We start from the raw sequence: 21,481 nt of genomic DNA on the forward strand, positions 1-21,481 counted from the left end.
GGAGAAGTGTCAGGGCTGGGCTCAGCCCTTCCTTCACTGAGCTGGTCGCTCAGCTGTCAGCTAATTGCCAGCTCCTATCGCTCCACAGTTACTCAGCTGTTGATGATATCCTGCTTGTCAGTCCTGCCTACTTAAGCCGTCCAGTCCAGAGGAGCTCTGCCTTCGCCTTGGTCAACATCACAGAAACTATCGCCTGCAATCCTGTTCAAGACTTGCTGTGCTGACATCCCTTCTGGCTCCAGATCCTGCTTGCTGTTCCACTACATAGTTACATAGTAGGTGAGGTTGAAAAAAGACACAAGTCCATCAAGTCCAACCTATGTAAATGTACATTGATCCCTGACTTCTGGCTTGGCTGACTTTCCGCTCTGGTTACTGAACTTTGGCTACGTTTTGACTACGTTTGTTATTTTTACTTTTATTGTTAAACAAGTGTGATTTAACTGTACTTCTGTCTCGGCCTGATTTTATGGTTTCTGACAAGAAAGGAGTTTGCCTGCAGCAGGGGACAGCAACAAGGGGTCAAGCCATGTAGCCAAACAAATGATGCCCAAGGTAATGTGCAGTACACACACTTCCTTTCATCGCAGGAGTCACATTTCAGGGTCATTCCTCCTCGCTGGGGCTTGGCCACCCCTCCGTCTTCTGGAGGAGCGGCGTGGTAGGCCAGACCTGGGATCCCTAGTGGTGGAGCAAGGCTCTCTGCCTGGCAGCGGGCGCAGCCAGTCCTGGTTAGGCACCGGCTTGACGTCCGGGAATGCAAATAGGTCTGGAAGATCCATGTGGCGTCTAAGGAGAAAGGAAGAGCTGCCTTTACGCACAGTCAACTGAAGCGGAAAACCTCAATGATATGTCAGCTCATAGTGCCGCAAGATCTACAGTAAGGGCGTTAGCATGGCCCACCGCTGCAAAGTGGCCCTGGATACATCAGGAAATATGGAGATTTACGCGCCATTGAAGTCGATCTGCCCCTTGGCCCAGGCAGCACAGTGCACTTGTTCCTTCTACCAATAGCGGTGCAAGCGACATATCTCATCACGTTGGCATTCTGGGTCAGTCGGCTTAGGCCCAAGCGCCCTGTGCACTCTATCAAATTCCATATTGACAGGGGGTCAGAGTCCAGGACTCTATGCAGGATTGCTAATATAGTCTCCTGCAAGTTCTCTGGGCCATTTGCCTCTGGTAACCCCCAGAGCCGCAAGTTGTTTCTGCAGCCCCGGTTTTCCAAATCCTCCTGATGGAGTTGCATCTCCGCAAGGCTGTCCTGGTGAGATGCATGGCCCTGCTCCAGCTGAGCGACATGGTGCTCTAAAGCAGTTACCACTGACTCTCCCTTAGAGAGACGATCGTCCAGGATCTGCATCTCTGAGCGGAGCTGCTGGAAGTCTCGACGGTGCTGCTCCTCCACCCACAGCACTAGCGCCTCGATGCCTGCTTTTGTGGGAAGGGCTCGAAGCAGGGCCCTGATGTCTGTGTCTTCCTGCGGTGTCTGTGTGGTAGATCCCGAGCCGCGGGAGGTGTTGAGTGAGGGATCCAGGATGGTCGGTAGTCCAGCCAGCGAGCCAGAAACCTAAGTCTGTGCTCCGGTGAGCGCCACATGGCTCTGAGGTGCGGACCGCAGGGGAAGAGTTGGACGGATCCTGGAATAATCGGCTGATTAAAGCCGTAATGTTAGCCTTCGATAATCCTCTAAATGCAGGAGGACCAGAGTAACTCATGACAAGTAAAAAGCACGCTGAAAAGGGGCATAATAGCCGAGACAGGCAGGTTGGGAGTTGGGAGTTCCATGTCAGAAATAATGAATCAGACTGAGACAGAAGTATAGGTAAATCACACTTGTTTAATAATAATAATAAAAAAAGGTAAACAGAGTAAATGTAGTCAAAACATAGCCAGAGTTCAGGAACCGGAAATGGATAGTCAGCCAAGCCAAAACATCAGGGAGCCAGAAGGAATGTCAGCCAAGCAAGTCTTTAACAGGAACACAGGAAAGCATCTCTAGAGATGTGACCAAGGCGAAGGCCGAAATCATCTGGACTAGATGGCTTAAGTAGGCAGGACCGATGAGCAGGATCATCAACAGGTGAGCCACTGTGGAGAGATAGGAGCTGGCAATTAGCTGACAGCTGAGTGGCCAGCTCATAGAAGATAGGGCTGGACCCAGCCCTGACACTCCAGCAGTGAGCATCTTCACTCCGCCATGTTCAAGCTACGCCCCCAATCTCCCCAGTCTTGGTGACGATGGGCTCCCTCACAGCGTACTCCACTGTCCACACCTGGAGTTCATGGTTGGAAGGGTGAGTATCCAGCTTCACACCACGGGGGCCACCACACTACTCTTGGCCCTCCTGGGGGCCCCAGCATCTACCCTCCTCAGTCCGCCATGGAGCGCCAACCTCACCAGACCCCTCATGTCACTGGAATACCGCCGCACTATGGTGGGCGGAGTCAGGAGGGGCCGGGTGCTGCACTGTGCTGGCCGGAATCAGGTGGAGGAGCAGGGTGGTGCTTTTTGGTGGGCAGGGTCAGGGAGGGGCATGGTGACACTCTGTTTGTGGGGCAGAGTCAGGAGGCTGAAAGCGAATATCCGCCCGCCCATCCCCGACATCAGAGGCTGAATTTGACAGCTGCACTTTCCCTCATTGCAGCCTTACCCCTGCTGGCTTGCCCACCAATTGCTGGCTGTGCTAGATAGTACAGTATACTGCTACAGGTCCTGCTCTGCATGCGGGACAAAGTCCCTGTACTCCAGGACCATGGGACAAAGGTCAAAATGCAGGACAGTCCCGCCCAATCCGGGACTGTTGGGAGATATGGATCTCTGATGTACAGGAAGAAAGGACTTCAGTGAGTAACAAATCCCTCAATCAGGACAGGAAAGTGACTTCTCCCCCGTGTGCGACCTCTGATGTCTGTAGAGATGGGAAGTCTGGTAAAAACATTTCCCGCACTCAAGACAGGAATACAGCTTTTCCCCCTTGTGACATCTCTGATGCTTGACAAGCTCGGCCATTGTTACAAAACATTTCCCACACTCAGAACAGGAAAGTAGCTTCTCTCGCGTGTGAGATCTCTGGTGTCTGTAAAGATGGGACGTCTGTGAAAAACATTTTCCGCACTCAGGACAGGAATATGGCTTTTCCCCCGTGTGACACCTCTGATGCTTGACAAGCTCGGTCATTGTTACAAAACATTTCCTGCACTCAGAACAAGAAAAAGGCTTCTCACGCGTGTGAGACCTTTCATGTGTGATAAGATTGTACTTCTGTGAAAAACATTTCCCGCACTCAGGACAGCAATACGGCTTTTCTCCCGTGTGAGACCTCTGATGTGTGACAAGTTCTGATTTATGTACAAAACATTTCCCACACTCAGAACAGGAAAGTAGCTTCTCTTGCGTGTGAGATCTCTGATGTCTGTAAAGATGGGACGTCTGTGAAAAACATTTTCCACACTCAGGACAGGAATATGGCTTTTCCCCTGTGTGAAACCTCTGATGCGTGGCAAGTTCTGATTGTCGTATAAAACATTTCTCGCACTCAGGACAGGAATACGGCTTCTCCCCCGTGTGCAATCTCTGATGTCTGGAAAGATGTGACTTCTGTGAAAAACATTTCCCGCACTTAGTACAAGAATATGGCTTCACACCAGTGTGAGACCTTTGATGTGTGATAAGTTCTGATTTCCGTACAAAACATTTCCCACACTCAGAACAGGAATGCAGCTTCTTCCATGTGTGTAATCTCTGATGTCTTTGAAGACTTGACTTCAATAAAAAACATTTCCCACACTCAGTACAGGAATACGGCTTCTCACCTGTGTGAGATATTTTATGCACATTGAGTTTGGATTTAAAAAGAAATCTCTTCCCACAAACAGTACAGGAAAAGCTCTTCTCTGTTGGAAGGACGGCACCGTCCCTCACAGTCTGAGGTTCCTCAGGATAAGAGGAATACGATGGTCCATCTACACTGTGTGGTGCCGGATGGACATTTGAGGTAGTCGGGTTTTCTCCTGGACTATACTGTGTGATGTCCTCATCTTCTACTTTACAGTCTGGAGACAAAGTGAGACAATCCTCTGAGGTTTTCCTCATCTCCCGTCCATCTACTAAAATAGATATAAAAACGTTATTACTAGACATGAGCAGATTGGTTCCCCTAAACCAGGACTCCGCCCACATCAGGCAGCTTTGTCTGTCTGAGAGTATTATAAAGTGAATGTCCCCACCCCCCTCTATCAATCATGAATAATACCAGTGGGACTGAGCCCCACCAAAGGACAGAGAGTGAGGATGGGGGAAGAACAACCAAGATGAAGACTGGACTGATCATGAATTCCACCATTATTGGGTTATTGACTCCTCCCTCATTATAATTTTCTGTTAAATGTTCCAAATATATCAACATGTTATCACAAGTATACACACATTTCCCACCAACCAGCACTGCCAGCAAAAAACAGTAAGTGGCTCTGGGAGAATTTCTCTGTTAGAGGTATTGCTAGACCCGGGCATGGGGCAGAAGACCAAAAGCACATGCATCAGGTGTCTAGGTCCAGCAATGTCTATAACTAAAATCCACATTTTGCTGCCAGCTGAACCCCAGAATCTCCATAAATCCAGTCTAGATACATAAATTGTGTCTGCAGCACAGAGAAGGAACATTATCCGAGAGAAATACAGGAATACAGGACAGGGAACACAGCTCAGGAAAGTGACCAGGGGATTACAGGCTGATATCACCCATTCCCCGCCCTACTTTGAACCAGCGAGCAGTATGGGTGGAGGAATGTATTTAGTGTTAATGACCCACCTGTGCTGATCTCTGTAGGAGTGTCCTCCTCTATAAATGTTCCCGTTATTCCATCCTTCTCCATAGACTGCTGATCATCCCTTACATACGTCCCTTCTTCTTCTTCTTTAACCTCAACTTTTATATCAATCAGATCTTCATCCTAAACCAAGATAATGAGAGAAAATAACATCTAAAAAAAAAAGCTTTAATAATGGAACATTACAAAAATAATACACACATTGTCTCCTCAAGTTCATGTTGTACATGATCTGTCCCACCAACCTTATAATGGTGAGGGATGGTGTGAACTTCCTGTGTGAAATCCCGAGAATACAGAGGATGGGGACATCTCTCTGGTGGGTTTCTGTAGCTGGATGACTCCACCATGGTGTCCTGGTACAGATCTTTGTTTTCTTTTAGAGACTCTGACTTCTCCATCACCCCATCTTCAACATCCACTTTTATTTCTTCTTTAACCTCAACGTTACAATCTCTCAGGTTTCCACTCTGAATATATGATAAAAATGACATCAATAGTAACAATGTAGATAATGTACAGATCCTAATGATAGTATCAGTGATTGTTCCTCATCTACCTGATGATGGTGAGGGATGGTGGGTTCCTGGTATTAGGTGGCTCCATCTTATCCTTGTGTCCTTCTGGAAACTCCTCCATTACTCCATACTCCACATTAACATTTTATTTAACTACAATACTATGATCCCCGAAGTTTTCACTCTAAATATATTGCAGCACCCTCTACCAGTAGGTAGGTGCTAGTATAGGTTTTTTACTAGTGACAGTCAGCACAGGCAAATTTAGGCAGGCCTATGCTGCAAGCTAGGCCTGTCTGTTTTGATCTGGGGGCTGGGAGTGGTCAGAGTAGCAGTGGGTTTGACCACCTGTGCTCTAGTTCTGGGGCACCTCCCCTGTTTCCAGAGAGAAGATTCTGGAAGAGGGGCTGGGCCTGGAACTGAAGTGGCAGGCAGCTCATGTGGGAGCCCTGACCAATCCCCAATTGGTATTGGCAGGGGGTGGGCCTCCTATATAAGCTGAGGTGATATGCCACTGGGGGGGAGAAGTCTGCTGAGTGAAGTGAAGAATGGAATGCTAGGCAGCAGCATGAGGCCATCCCCATCTGGGGGGTGCGCCATTTGCAGGAGATACCCGGGGAGAACTGTGAGGGAACATTGCCTCTACACGGTCATTGGCAATGTCTCTGCCACCACACTGTCGGATGGTAGAGAACTCCTGGAGCAGAGGGGCAGGTGAAGCTGTCAGAATGCATGGTCCAGTCAAGTTCCTCATCAAGGACTCAGGGCTGTGGAAGGTCGGTGAGTGTTACCATAATGGAGGGCTGGAGGTGCCAGGGAGTCTGTAAGGGAACTCTGCTTTTACACGGTCATTAGCAGAGTCTTCATCATACACACGGTGGATGGTGGGGAATCCTGGATCAGAAAAGACACTGTGGGGATCTGTGTCAAGTCGATGTGGCCTAAGGGCACATGATTTGCAAGTTGGGCTGGCTGGGAACAGTAGTCCATTACCTAAAGTCATGCTTTTAACTTACTAGGCCTCCAGGGAGAGGTTCTGCAGGCCTCAAGTCTAGTAGCAGCGAGCAACCAGAGCCAGTAAAGGGACTTATTCAGAGTGGGCCCCTATTACCCAATAGAAGACGATGTGACATACTTTAATTTAGTAACTCCAAGTGTGCGCAGGAGGAAACCAGTGTGGGTAGAAGGGAACAAGTTTGTGCAGGAGTAACAGTCTGCATGGACATGCAGGAAGAGAATTACATTTAATGTCCGTACGCATCTAATCTTCTGGCTCTAACATTGTGCTTTTGTGCTTAAATTATAAATATGATGGCAATTATAAATCCTAAGAGCATCCCAAATCCCTACCCAAGTTTGTACCCCCTAATAAAACAAAAACAAAACCAGCAAAAGACTGTTCATTGTCTCTCGATGTATGAAGTGATGTATGAAGTCTGGCAGTGGGGTGATTTGGTGGATTGTTTGTTACTAGCTGCAACACCATGGCTACATATAATAAAAAATGATATCAATGGTAACAATGCAGATAATGTACAGATCCTAATGATACTATCAGTGATTGTTCCTCATCTACCTGATGATGGTGAGGGATGGTGTGATCTTCCTGTGTGGAATCCCAGGAATACAGAGGACGGGGACATCTCTCTGGTGGGTTCCCATTACTGGATCCATCTGTAGGAAACACACACACTGACTGAATACATTGTTTCTATGTGTTTATCAGATGATGGGGGATCTAGGTGGACCCTCCGTACTGCTCTCTCCTTTACAATAAAGTCTCCTCTTACCCGGTGATGTGAGGGGCGGCTGATTGTCCATCATGACGTCCTTGTAGAGATCCTTGTGTCCTTCTAAATACTCCCACTCCTCCATGGAGAAATAGACAGTGACATCCTGACACCTTATAGGAACCTGACACACACAATGATACAGTCACCATCCAGACACATCCCTTGTCTGTTACTGGATAATGTCCCAGAATTCCCAGCACCGCTCACCTCTCCTGTCAGCAGCTCCATCATCTTCTTGGTGACTTCTAGAATCTTCTCCATGTTGTGTCTCTCAGGTTTTAGGGAGTCACATGGAGGCACTGTGATGGTCATATGATCACCTGACTTCACAAGAGGAAATCTCTATATTGAAGAACCAATAGGAATATCATGTTAGAATCCCAGAATCCTCCTCACCTCTCCGGTCAGCTCTGTGTTTTATTAATAGAGATAAGAGTGATGTCATGTGACCTCCCAGAATCCTCCTCACCTCTCCGGTCAGTAGATAGATGATCTCCAGGGTGAGGTTTAGTATCTTCTCAGTCATGTGACTCCGGTCCTCCTCCATCCTCATTGGTGCCGTCATTTGATCTATACAGGTCTCCTTGTAGAGGGATAACTTTGGGAAATGAAAGTAAGAATTATTTGGATGGTGTTGGTCACACAATAATAGGATGTGGATGTGAGGAGGGTAATAGGAAAGTTGTTGTACATGAACTACTGCCCCTCAGTCCGGACTATTTAGTATTTGAAATATTTTTGGCTCTCTTGGCCTGCCAAATCAAAAATTCCATTTCCTCTGTTGGGTTTGTTTGGTTTCTGAACTGGTTTTGATTAGTATTAGATCTGCAGACAAAGAATGATAAGTACGATCCTTCCTTTGACTTGTTTGCTCTAAGGCAGTGCGGAGAGGTCAATGTAGGGCCTTCATGATGTCCAGGAAGTGGAACTTGTTGACTTTTGACTGTAGTTAACGGCTAATCAGGATAATTACCAGAAGCTGTAGGGCCTAAATCTTTATCAGCCTGCTGACTGATAGGAGTGATGTCACCCCCACAGTTATTCTCTTTGGTTTCGCTTGATCCTCCCTTGTAGATTGGAAGCGCTAGCAAGCAGAGCCCTCTGATTCCTCCTTTATTGAATTGTAAAGTGACTGTACAGTCTGCCCTTATGTTGGAAAGTGCTGCGCAAACTGTTGGTGCTATATAAATCCTATATAATAATAATAATAATGATAATGTCACTCTCTGCAGTAAGAGAAGAGATTGGATTGGCTAGCAGGAGGATGCTGCTGGTCACTGCCAGAGCCTCTGTCATGGGAAGATATTGGACTCCCATCTTCAGAAGCAAAGCACTCACCCCTGACCACCTATTAATCAATGCTGTTCAAACAGACCTCCTCTAAGAACAAGTGCCCACCAAGGGGTGAAGGACTGCAGTTCTTCATTCCACTTGGTATCCTGAAAAAATTTTACTGGACAAGTGAGATGGTAAAAAGGTGAAGGTTGCCTTTATTTCCTGGCAGGAGTTCTGTAAGGAGGTCTGGAAAATAATTGTAGATGGGTGGACCATCATAGACCCAAAGACCACTTCCCTACCTTAGGGTCCCCCCTGAGCCCTGCAGTCTCCTCTTCCCTAAAAGCCCTGCTGCCCACCAACCCGATCAAGGGCCCAGAGTCCATCAACTACTACTCCTCAGAACTGCACAGCTCCACTACCCCCTCCCAGTCACCAAAGTCCTTCAGACTCAGTACCCCTTTGAAGACCTCTCAGCTCCTCTACTTCCCACAGATCCTTCAGTATTTTCCTCCCTCTGACACCAATGATGGAACATATTCTTCATGGCAGGCTGGGGAATGTTTTCTTCCTCCTGATCAGCAATGTAAGGGGCTCTATGCTCCATACTCCTGACCCCTGCACTTCATCATTGTGTTGGCTGCATATTGTAATGATTGCCCATTGGCTGCCTGTGTAGTGTAATAATTGCCCTTTGTAGGCCATGTATGGTCAGGATGGTCATTGTCTTGTCTATTTATTGTCAGTGCTGTTTGTTTAGAGGATCATATTACTAGAATTTATCTCCAAAATGAAGAGAATGTTCCGGCCCCGTAAGTGGGGAAATGTTCTGCCCCTGAAGGGGTTAATCTAGGTTTCCACACTATATATGTGTGTATCATCATCTGCTGGAGATAAAAGACATCACAGTGACTATGGAGGAAGAGGACGGACATGACGGGGGGTTACTGGGTGTAAATAGAAAATAAGATCTTATTACCTCCTCTACTGCCACTTCCAGTAATATCTCCTCACTATGTCCGCCCAACTCACTTCTCACCCGGAACTTCCTGTCTGTACCTGACATCACTTCCTGTCTTCCATAGAGACTTTCTGTCTGGGTAGAAGTGAGATCTTCACCTTGTGGATCTCAGAGGAACTGCAGCCCAGAGAAACATCTGGTAGTGTGAACACGGCCTTGTGCTGTGTGTGTATGTACTGTATATCCTTATAGATGGGTCATCTCCACTCCCACCAAGGGGGATAGAAATATATTACTACCTAGTCCAGCCTTTCTCAGCCAGGGTTCCTCCAAAGCTTTCTAGGGGTTCCTTGACCAATAAACAATTTCTGTCTCTCAGTAACAATTGACATCAATGATCTGTAAGGGGGCAGTCTTCCCACTGATGATGATGTAAGAATCTCCTTCTCACACAGATTTCTGATATAAGGGGATCTTCTCCAATTAGTCACCAATGTAAGGGACCACTACACTGACCACTGATATAAGGGGATCTTCTCCAATTAGTCACCAATGTAAGGGACCACTACACTGACCACTGATATAAGGGGGTCCTTCTCCCTTTGATCACCCACATAAAAGACATTACACTGACCACTAGAGATGGGCCCTGAGTTTGGACTGAACCCAGGTTTAAAAGAGAAGTAAAGGAAAACATTTTTGTTCAGATTAATACTTACCTCGGTGGATGTAGCATCGGTCCAATGCTGCATGTGTCCCCCGGCGCCTCTGCACTGAGAACTGAGCAAATGAACACCACCGATCGCTCAGTTTTCAGCGCTTCGTGAGCAGAGAGCTGTAGACTGTCAGTCACAGCTCTCTGCTCTGCTCCCTCCTCGCTCATTGGAGCGCTGAGCTATGGAGGGGGCGGCCAGCTCAGGCTCTCAACAGCTCGCTGAGAGGCTGAGCTGGGTGTCAGTCCAGGCACCTGGCAGGTCCAGACTCCATTGTAGGGATGACACGGTGCCTGGACTGACATCCATGACGTCAGCAGAGAGCGGACATCAGCCCGCTCTCTGCTGAAAACGGGTCACATGAGTGCAAAACGGATTGCCCTCCTGTGATCCATATGAGAAATCCAGCCAAGCCAGCTTTGGCTATACTTCTCCTTTAAACTGAATTTAGTTTGTTTTGGGGGTTTGGCGAATGGTAGAAAAAAAATGGATGTTCTGCTCAATCGGACCTCTGACTACATTAGCTCTATTGCTGCGAAATATAGCAGCTCCCAGCTCAGGCTGGTTGTTAGGGGGTCAGCAACCACCATCACTGGGTTGATGATGGCACCCTCAAAGCTGATTCAGGAACACCTGGATGCCCTTATTGTGTTAAAATTTACCAGATTGCAACACAAGTTAGATTTAAATCTAACAGCATGGAAAGGATTCCATACTACTCTCAGGGACAATATACCAGGACTAGGGTTGCCACATCATCCCTTTAATCCAGGACACACATTAATTACACAGGTTCTGTGGCTGATTAAGGTGGTAATTAAACTCACTTGGTGCCTTATTTGCATTAAATCAGCCTCAGAACCTGTGTAATTCATATATGTCCTGGATTAAAGGGATGATGTCTCATGTAATAAATAAACAACCTTTTGGCCACATTGAAAACCATCCTTATTATTACAATAATAGAGCACAGCAGAACCTCTTAGCCATGTTAACTAACATCAAGACAGAGCCTGGCAAAACAGATCAAGGGAAGCAGAGGCATCAAGCCGCCGATAGTGTAGCACAGTTTATTTAGAATATTTAGAAGTACACAGTTAAAATGCACTTACAAACATCCAAGGTGGCAGGCATGTGATGGCTCAAAGTGGGACCACCAAGGAGAAGTCCAAGCCACGCTGAAGCCGCTGGATGTCAAAGCTGCTGCAGGATGCAGTGCAGGGATCTGAATAGAGCACAGGGTAGCCACGGTGGGTGACCACGTGTCCCGGATTGCCCGGGACAGTGCTGCATTTTGCAGGTCTGTCCCGGGCACCTTCATTCCAGGACAATAAAGTGTCCCAGAATGAGACTGACACAGCCACCCCCCCCCCCCCCCACGGGCCAATCTGATGCCCCCAAAAAAGACCCCCATATTGCTGCTTTACTCACTGACAGTAATTGCCCTGGTCAGGAATGTCTGTAGATGCACAATCCCTGCCCCCCTGCTTGTGATTGGAGAAATGATAAATCCCGCTTCCTGCGTCCAATCACTGCAGTGTAGAGACAAGCTTTGGAACAAGGTAAAACGGGTCTCGGCCGGCCAGGACAAGTACTGTCAGTGAGTGAAGTGGTGATGCGGCGGCCTTTTTTGGGGGCGTGATCAGTGCTTCTGGGTAGAGCGGGCACCCACCGCCCCGGCTATGCTATGATTTGTTACAGCACAAACTGATTTTTGGGAAAGGGGGGGGTCCCTGATTAGCACTTTGGAAATGTGGTCACCCTATAGCAACCACGAGGAGAGAGCTGTCAGGGGAGCTGTCAAACCCTGGGATTCTGTAGGCAATAGGAACGTGTTTCGGAGGCCAGATCACGCCTCCTTCATCAGCCTGAATTATAGTGCAGCGCAACAAATAAAGTTCAATAAGTGTCCAAGAACAGTCCTTTTCACTGTACCCCTATGATCAATGTGCAATAATGGTGATATCCTCCTCCTGAATATCACCCAAATGCATTCAAGCCACAGGAAAAATTTGCCGCTTAGCTCCTAATGTGACCTCACTATTAGACTGAGGTTCAGTAGCGCTTTGGAACAACTCCTGCCAGTATTAAAGACTCCCAATGATTCATGTAGCATAAAATGATTACCGTCCGGTATCACTTGGCATTCACCACATAAACAAGGATTGCATATAAAAAGGAAGAAAAATAGTGCTCTCTACATATTTCAAGTTAAAAAAAAAAAAGAAAATAGCATCAAAACACTCACAAAGGGAGATACAAATAGAGCGTAATGCCGCGTACACACGGTCGGACTCTTCGTCTACAAAAGTCCGACAGACGCTGACAGACTAAAGCCGGTTGACAATCCGATCGTGTGTGGGCTTCCCCGGACTTTCAGCTGACTTTTCCAGGCGCAAATATGACGGACTTTAGATTTGAAACATGCTTCAAATCTTTACGTCGTAACTACGCCGGACCCAGAAATCCGCTCGTCTGTATGCTAGTCCGACGGACAAAAACCCACGCTAGGGCAGCTATTGGCTGCTGGCTATCAACTTCCTTATTTTAGTCCGGTGTACGTCATCACGTACGAATCCGTCGGACTTTTGTGTGATTGTATGTAGGCAAGTCCGTTCGTTAGAAAGTCTGCCGCAAGTCCGCCAAAAGTCCGCCAAATGTCCGTCGAAAGTCTGTCGGATGGGCTGTCGGACTTTTGTAGCCGAAAAGTCCGACCGTGTGTACGCGGCATAAGAACCACAAGCCTGTACACCTCACCAACCATTTAATCTCCTGTGTGTGATGAAAGTGAGATCCTGTTCCCAATTACTATCAAAACATGCAGTCACCATGTGCTCAAGAAATGGCCACTCATCTCTCTTATGACCCCACTGTAATGCCCTGTACACAAGGTCGGATTTTCCAACGGAAAATGTGTGATAGGACCTTGTTGTCGGAAATTCCGACCGTGTGTGGGCTCCATCACACATTTTCCATCGGAATTTCCGACACACAAAGTTGGAGAGCTTGCTATAAAATTTTCCGACAACAAAATCCAACAAAGTGCCACGCATGCTCAGAATAAATTAAGAGACGATCGGATTTTCCGACAACTTTGTGTGACCGTGTGTATGCAAGACAAGTTTGAGCCAACATCCGTCGGCCAAAATCCATGTATTTTGTTGTCGGAATGTCCGATCAATGTCCGACCGTGTGTACAGGGCATAAGACTGAGGATCAAATGGTGTTTGAGGGTAGCTCATGGTACATAGGGCAAACTACCTCAGATCACACTTTGTTCTCTCCTCATGACAAATAGTAGCATATGCAAAGCATAAAAAAGAGGACAAATAGTGCTCTCTATGTACTGTAAGCTTTAATAAAAATATAACATAAAACTACTCACATAAAAACATACAGTATATTGTTAAAATTTTTGGGACGTCTGCCTCTACACACACATGAACTTTAATGGCATCCCACAAGTTTTAGGAGTGTGTCTATGGTAATGTTTGACCATTCTTCCAGAAGTGTATGTAGCACCCTCTACCTTAGGTAGGTAGGTTGCTAGAGTTGTTGTGTTTTCGTTACAGCCAGTGCAGGTAAATTTAGGCACTGTAGTTGTGTTTTTGATTTGGGGGCTGGGAGTGGTTTTGAGTATAGCAGTAGGTGACTGTCATGTACTTCATCTCTCTGGCCCCTCCTCTGTTTCTAGAGGGTTCTGGAAAAGAGGCGGGGCAGAGGATGGGAGTGGCATGGAGTATATCTGGAAGCCCTGACCAATCCCCAACTAGAATTGGCAGGGGGCAGGCCTCTTATATATATACTCATGGACAGAATGCTGTGGGAGGAGTTGTTGGGTGGAAGAACTTAGTGATGGAGTGTTAGGCTGTCATGGCCCTTGAGGGAACCCCCTTTCTGGGGGGCGCTCGGGTCTGGAGCTCGGGAGCTGGGAAGGAACCTCTCCATACACAGTCATAGAGAGGTGTCTGGAACAGAAGCAGGAGGAGGACAGTGGGGAGCACTGCCAGGCAAGTCATTCAGGAGGGATCCATGCCGGGGTCGGTGAGTGACAGGCACAGTGAAGAAATCTGGGAGAGACATGCCAGGAGAGGATGGGAAGCCAGAAGGAGAGGCTGTTATGTCACTGGTGTTGGCAGCCAGGAGGGTTGGCAGAATTTGCACAGGACTGTCTGGGACCAGTAGTCCACCAAGCTTTGCAGCTAGCACAAGAAGTATTCTTCATATTGCTATTGGTTGCTTTTCAACTGTTAGGACTTATTCAGAGTAGGGCCTAAACACATGCTAGCTGTATCAGGGAACTAGAATTGCGCAGTAGAGAAAGCGGAGTTTACCCAAGTGATGTGCTGGAGGAGTGTGGAGTTTTAGAGACTGTCAATATAGATTCAAAACGATTGTTCAATCTATCAAGATCAATTATTTGGGCATCCCATGTCCCTTTTCCCCAATCCAAGTGTAGCGGTGCCCCGTGGGGTCCTTGCGTGTTTCAGCATCCACACATTACCCTGCTGGTCAGACATCCATTTTAGGCACACTTTCTCCAGTAAAGGCACAGTCTCTTGCTTGTTTTTGTTGTTTTTATTAGGGGATTAAACTTGGATGGGGAAAAGGGACATGGGATGCCCAGATGATGAATCTTTAGAAATGTAAATGAATGTAGTTGAATCCAAATTGACAGTCTCTGCTCCTTCACATCTCCTCCAGCACACTACTTGAGATCACTTGCTTTCCTCTACTGTCCAATTCTAGATTCCTGTCACCATTAGCACATGGCTAGGCCTCACTCTGAATAAGTCCTAACATTTTCCTATTAGCAACCATTTTAGATGAAGAAGATAATTGTGCTAACTGATCCTTGGTGGACTACTGCTCCCAGCACGTCCGATGCAAGTCCTGCCAACCCTCCTGGCTGCAGCGACTTAACTTCAAAAACACCACAGCCTCTTCCTCTGGCTCCACAGCCAATCCTGGCATGTCTCTCCCAGAGCTTCTCACTGTGCTTCTCACTCACCGACCCCGGCATGGATCCCTCCTGAATGACTTGCCTGGCAGTGCTCCCAACTGTCCACCTCCTGCTCCAGGACACCTCTCAATAAAGAGAGGCTCCCTCCCAGCTCCCAAGCTCCAGGCCTGAGTTCACCCCCCCCCCCAATCATCCAGTTCTTCCACCTGACAACTCCTCCCACAACAGGCTGACCATGGGTATATATAGGAAGCCTACCCCCTGCCAATCCTAGTTGGGGATTGGTCAGGGCTCCCAAATACACCCCATGTCGCTCCAGCACTCTGCCCTGTCTCTTTTCCAGAACCTTCTCACTGGAAACAGAGGAGGCGCCCAAGACCTGAGGCACATGTCAGTCACCTGCTGCTACACTAAACCACTCCCCTGCCCCCAGATCAAAAACAAACAGGCCTAGCTCACAGCTAGGCCTGCCTAAATTTACCTAAGGTAGAGGGTGCTACACAAGTTAAATCCTCTAAATAAAAACAAGCTAAAGGACTGTTCATTGACTGGCAGTGTGTGTCTGAAGTGAATGCTTGGCCAAGCAGGATGACGTGTGGAACTACTACATTAAGTGTCCCCACGGGGGCACCGCAACATTTTGGAGGTCCCATGAGATCCACTGTCACAGTTAACCTGCTGGCTGTTGCCCCTAGCAATGCAGAAGAGGGGGACTTTGCTTGTCCTGTTACATTGAGATTCAACTAAGGGAAAAGATTTTTGTGTTTGCCTGCAATTCAGCTTTAAAAAGTGCCGTTGTCAATAGCAACCATACAAGATTGTTAATATTGTTGTTCCTGCTACCCAGTCACCCCAACCAGTGCTGGTTGTAACAATCCTGCAATTCAGTGACTGTAAAATATGTGCCGTCACCTGTGGAAACCACGGCGCGCGATCGCGCCCATGGATTACAAATATGTCCAGTGCTCTGTACGGCTTTCCCACTGGATTGCAGGAAACTTGAACTTTGCTCCAAACTCCTGCTTATGTAGCAAGGTCCCAGGCCTCCTACGTTCTGGAGAACCTCCAGGGCCAGAGATAGCTGACATTCTTCTGTATGTGGTGGGTTGTGAGGCATGGTGGGTGCAGAGTAGTTATAGTTATTGGGCGCCAGACACTTCTTGAATGCAAAAGAAAGTTTATTTCTCTTAACATTCTTTTGGGGGAAAGAGGGTTAGGGCCAGGACACCCTTAAGTAGTTGCAAGATTAATTGGCAGACTCCCAGACTTCAATAGGAGGACAGCCATATAGGGAAAGGCATCCAGCAAGACGCCACATCTCCATGTGCAGGAATGCTGTCTCCTATGGCAACAATCTTTAACAGTTCCTAACACAAACGTAACAGTTCCTTTCTCTTTCACTACAATCACTTCTCGTAGTTCTTCAGACCACTGAGCTCCCGGTCTTTCACTAGACCCGCTGATTCACTGCCACTGAATCCCTTGAGCTCCTCCAATCTTCACTGTAGTATCTTTCTCAAGCATCACCCCTACTTCTCTGCTGGGTCCCTAGCTTGGCAGTCAAGATACCTCTCAAGCTTCACCAACGCTGGCCTGCTTGGTCCCTAGCTTCACACACAAGGGTGCTCTGCAAGCGTTACCTCCGCTGGCTGGGTCCCTGGCCTGATTCCCACTGAAGTTTCCCGATTCTTCACCATCCCCAGTTGGTGCGACTGCTGCTCCGGTACTTGCTTCAGTTACTCACTATGGTCCCTTACTGGCGACAGGTTCTCCGGCCGGCAGAACAATCACTTCTGATTGGACTGCAAGCCGCAATACCAACTCTGCTCTGCCCTCTTTCTTCTGGATAGGCCCTCAGACAGCCTAGCAGCCAGATGTGCCAGGGATAGGCCCCATCTCCGGCCTAGCAGCCCGGGCAATACAATACACGTCCACCCAAACAGCCGTCCAGGTGGTACAGAACCCAGATCACCTGACTCCACCCGAATATATAGGCTCTCCCAGCAGGCCAAGGGATTCAAGAAAACCCCCGCCCATTGGCTAAGATACCCCATATACCCATAACCTGACCTTGCTTTGCCCTTCTCATATCTAGCACTACCAAGTACCTGGCCACCTGGTGGTAGAAGAGAAAAGTGCAACCAGGCCAAACTTAGGGAAAATCAATAGATCTCTATCAATCAACCAGGATAACTACTCCTGGCAAGTAAATTTGTGAGGAGCAACTCTGCCCTAACCCCAAGGTTCTACACTTAAAAACAGTAAAGTGTGCCTGAGACCCCGGGTGATAGGAAGCAGCCAGGGTGTGCCCGCAGGTGGGACTATGTCAAGTCAGTTCTTTACAGGAAGGCATTGGCTATTGACTTTATTGTTGCCATAGGCAACCACTGGACAATTCACCTGCTATCAGTCTCTAGTTACTTTGGCGCAATCCGCGCTGAGCAACATGTCTGGGGATAACCTGCTAGCATCCACATGACTGCTAACTCCAGCTTATCCAACAAGTGGTTAAAGCAGCGCATGCAGAAAGGAGCCTGCTTATCAGTTCCTCAGGCGCCAGGCAGATGGAGAGTTGGAGGGTGGAGCCACGCCCCGGAGGAAACTAACATGTTCCCGCTAGCAGCAGACACCACGAGGTAGCTGAAGATAGCGGAGGGCAATTGTCTGATGCCCACATTGCAGTGGTTACCTGATGTGCAGGAGTGGATGCTGGTGAACAATGGTGTCCGGGTGGAGCTACACGGAGGGCTCGCCAGGGGGTGATTAATGGAGCGGAGCAGCTCTGTTTGCTCTGTCCATGAGTATCGGATTCAGACAGTGGAGGTGACTGCTTGGGCCCGGTGTGGCCATTGTGGGGAGTCACTTACCAGACTGGGACCCGTTCAGCAGGAGCCATGGTACTATAATGTCAACCTGCTTTCAGGACTTTGTATGCCGCAGCCGCGGAAGGCCGGAGAGGGCCAAAGATCACCAGCCAGAGGCGGAGAGGTGTTGCGGCCTGGCGACCCCTCCATGAATACCGAGGATGTCGGAAAGGACATTGCTGTGGCCTGGCCAGGGGCCTGGCGACTGCATGTGCTAGTGTGCAGGAGCCAGATGACATCCCTGAAGAGCCGACCAGCTCTAAGTCCCTCGCGGTACCCGTTCAGAAGGAGCCCATGCTAGAGGGAGGTGCGCCTCCAGGTGAGCTGGACGAGGTAAGCAAGGGCCAGGTCCTAGATTGGGATTCTCCCAGAATACAAGCTGAGTTTGGGTCCCTGGAGCGGTTGGTGGAGTGGTCATCCCCCTGTGAGAGCTCGGAAGAGGCATGGGTGACTGGGGAATCCCAGGTCCTTGAGGCAGAAGGTGGGCCGGAATTAGCTGAGCGACCTAAGTTGGCTGTACGAATCCCAATCACCAGTAGGCAATCATCAGAACCCAAGCCCATCACTACCCAGACCAGGGAACTTTCTCGGGAGCTGCCTAGGTTCTCCCGACTCCAGAGGATGGTGCAGAAGAGATTGGCCCTGGAGTGGGTCTTGGACTTCCCATACATGCCCTCCCAGATCATGATGGACATCGAGAGCTCGCGGGGTGGATGGGAGGATGACATGGTTTGGGAATAGCTACACACCCCCAAACTATTGCGGGTGCCAGGTAGTGTGACCTGGGTCCGGTTCCTGGAGTACAAGGAAGAGTAGTGGCTTGGTAGGACCATTTACAAGGATTGAGTGCTTATTTGCAAGACGGGAGGGTTTGCAGAAAGTCATTCGGTCCCCAGGGACAGAAGAGAGAAGGAGTGGAAGAGACTGCCAGATCCACAGTTTTAAAAACCCATGTGTTTGAACTGTGAGAGAGGTAGCCTGAGTTCCTTCTTCCTAGTTTTTCCCTGACCTTTGCAGGTACAGAATATGCCTGCCACCCTGTGTGCCTGATAAAGGGACTGTCTAGTCATGGACACTTTGGGTGTACTGTTCCTGCCCACCTCTTTTGGAGCCTGTTGTTCAGGGAGGGGGGCCCCACCCATCAGGAACAGAAGATGGATTGCTGTTGTTAATGTATATATTTTATTGTTGTTCTGTTTTTAGGTTATAGTTCCCTTCTGACAGAACAAAACAAGCAAAAATGTATATGTTGTGTTGCTGATTTTCTTTGCTGGAAGGATAATAATCCCCTTTCAGTGGAGATTTATGCAGTGTATAGGTAGAATGTAAGTGTAGGATATATGGTTTGTGTTTTCTCTTAGGATCTTCAGGGATGGGACGGCTGTCCATCCCCACCATTCCGGAGGACAAGAATGCTGCAAGCAGAGTATTTTTTCTGAGGGATAAATGCTGTGGCTCATAAATGTTGTATGTGTTTAGCTGCAGGGACCTGTAGCTAGGTGTGTCTTAATTGTGATGTACAGTGTAAATACATACCAAAAATTGATATATCTATTTTTGTACTGATATTTATTTGTACTATAGCCTTGTCCAAGTGTTTTCCCTTCCCCCATCCAACTTAATTCATGAGATGTCCTTGCTTCTGGGCCCAGGAGTAATTTTTAAATTTTTTTTTCCTCAGCTGGGGACCAGCTATATTCTGGTGGGGGGTAAGTGTAGCACCCTCTACCTTAGGTAGGTAGGTTGCTAGAGTAGTTGTATTTTTGTTGCAGCCAGTGCAGGTAAATTTAGGCAGGCCTAGCTGTGAGCTAGGCCTGTTTGTTTTGGATCTGGGGGCTGGGAGTGGTTTTGAGCATAGCAGCAAGTGACTGACATGTACTTCATCTCTCTGGCCCCTCCTCTATTTCTAGAGGGTTCTGGAAAAGAGGCAGGGCAGAGGATGGGAGTGGCATGGAGTGTATCTGGGAGCCCTGACCAATCCCCAACTAGGATTGGTAGGGGGCAGGCCTCCTATATATACTCATGGTCAGCCTTCTGTGGGAGGAGTTGTTGGATGGAAGAACTGAGTGATGGAGTGTTAGGCTGTCGTGGTCCCCGAGGGAACCCCCTTTCTGGGGGGGGGTGACCTTGGGTCTGGAGCTCGGGAGCTGGGAAGTGTCTGGAACAGGAGCAGGAGGACGACAGCGGGGAGCACTGCCAGGAAAGTCATTCAGGAGGGATCCATTGCGGGGTCGGTGAGTGACAGGCACAGTGAAGAAATCTTGGAGAGACATGCCAGGAGTGGATGGGAAACCAGAAGGAGAGGCTGTGATGTCACCGGTGTTGGAGTTAAGTTGCTGCAGCCAGGACGGTTGGCAGAATTTGCACAGAACTGTCTGGGACCAGTAGTCCACCAAGCTTTGCAGCTAGCACAAGAAGTATTCTTCATATTTCTATTGGTTGCTTTTCAACTGTTAGGACTTATTCAGAGTAAGGCCTAAACACATGCTAGCTGTATCAGGGAACTAGGATTGCGCAGTAGAGAAAGCGGAGTTTACTTAAGTGATGTGCTGCTGGAGTATGGCGTTTTAGAGACTGTCAATATAGATTCAAAACGATTTGTTCAATCTATCAAGATCAATTATCTGGGCATCCCATGTCCCTTTTACACAATCCAAGTTAAATCCTCTACATAAAAACAACAAAATTAAGCTAAAGAACTGGTTATTGACTGCCAGTGTGTGTCTGATGTGAATGCCTGTTCAAGCAGGGTGACGTGTGGAACTACTACATTCAGCGACCCCACGGGGCACCGCTACATGCGTGGGTGGCACAGTGGTGTAGTGGGTAGCACTCTTGCCGAGCAGTAAAAAAGGTTGCTGGTTCAAATCCTGCCTGGAGTTAGCATGTTCTCCCTGTGCCTGCGTGGGTTTCCTCCGGGTACTCCGGTTTCCTCCCACACTCCAAAGACATGCTGGTAGGTTAATTGGCTTCTGTCTAAATTGTCCCTAGTATGTATGAATGTGAGTTAGGGACCTTAGATTGTAAGCTCCTTGAGGGTAGGGACCAATGTGAATGTGCAATGTATATGTAAAGCGCTGCATAAATTGACTGCGCTATATAAGTACCTTAAATAATAATGTGTGAGGTCATGCACTGATGTTGGGCAAGAAGGCCTGGCTCGTAGTCTCCGCTCTAATTCATCCAAAAGCTGTTTTATCCAGTTGAGGTGCAGGTCAGTCAAGTTCCTCCACCCCAAACTCGCTCATCCACGTCTTTATGGACCTTGCTTTGTGCACTGGTCCAAATCATTTGGTGGAAGGGGGTTTCTGGTTTGGGGTTGTTTTTCAGTGGTTGGGCTTGGCCCCTTAGTTCCAGTAAAGTGAACACTTAAGGCGTCAGCTTACCAAAATATTTTTGGACAATTTAATGCTCCCAACTTTGTGGGAACAGTTTGGGGATGGCCCCTTCCTGTTCTAACATGACTGAGCACCAGTGCATAAAGCAAGTGGGACACTTATTTGATATATATATATATATAAAAAAAACAAACTTTCATAGTTTGTTATAAAATTTTGCAAA

The 21,481-nt window shown here is 48.0% G+C and overlaps 1 protein-coding gene across 1 annotated transcript in view; it reads right to left on the minus strand.

The window, feature by feature from the left end:
* Nucleotides 1-1,820: 1,820 nt before the first annotated feature.
* Nucleotides 1,821-21,481, minus strand: part of LOC141121637 (uncharacterized) — a 66,760-nt gene continuing 47,099 nt past the window's right edge. Inside the window, exons 19-26 of the mRNA XM_073611288.1 lie at nt 9,399-9,473; nt 7,614-7,742; nt 7,352-7,486; nt 7,142-7,265; nt 6,928-7,025; nt 5,079-5,303; nt 4,815-4,956; nt 1,821-4,110 (exon numbers count right to left, since the gene is read on the minus strand). Coding sequence (XP_073467389.1) covers nt 2,864-4,110; nt 4,815-4,956; nt 5,079-5,303; nt 6,928-7,025; nt 7,142-7,265; nt 7,352-7,486; nt 7,614-7,742; nt 9,399-9,473 — 2,175 coding nt within the window. The 3' untranslated portion in view covers nt 1,821-2,863. The remainder of the gene's footprint in view (nt 4,111-4,814; nt 4,957-5,078; nt 5,304-6,927; nt 7,026-7,141; nt 7,266-7,351; nt 7,487-7,613; nt 7,743-9,398; nt 9,474-21,481) is intronic.

This window comes from Aquarana catesbeiana, unplaced genomic scaffold, assembly GCF_042186555.1.
Source record: "Aquarana catesbeiana isolate 2022-GZ unplaced genomic scaffold, ASM4218655v1 unanchor227, whole genome shotgun sequence".
NCBI lineage: Eukaryota > Metazoa > Chordata > Amphibia > Anura > Ranidae > Aquarana > Aquarana catesbeiana.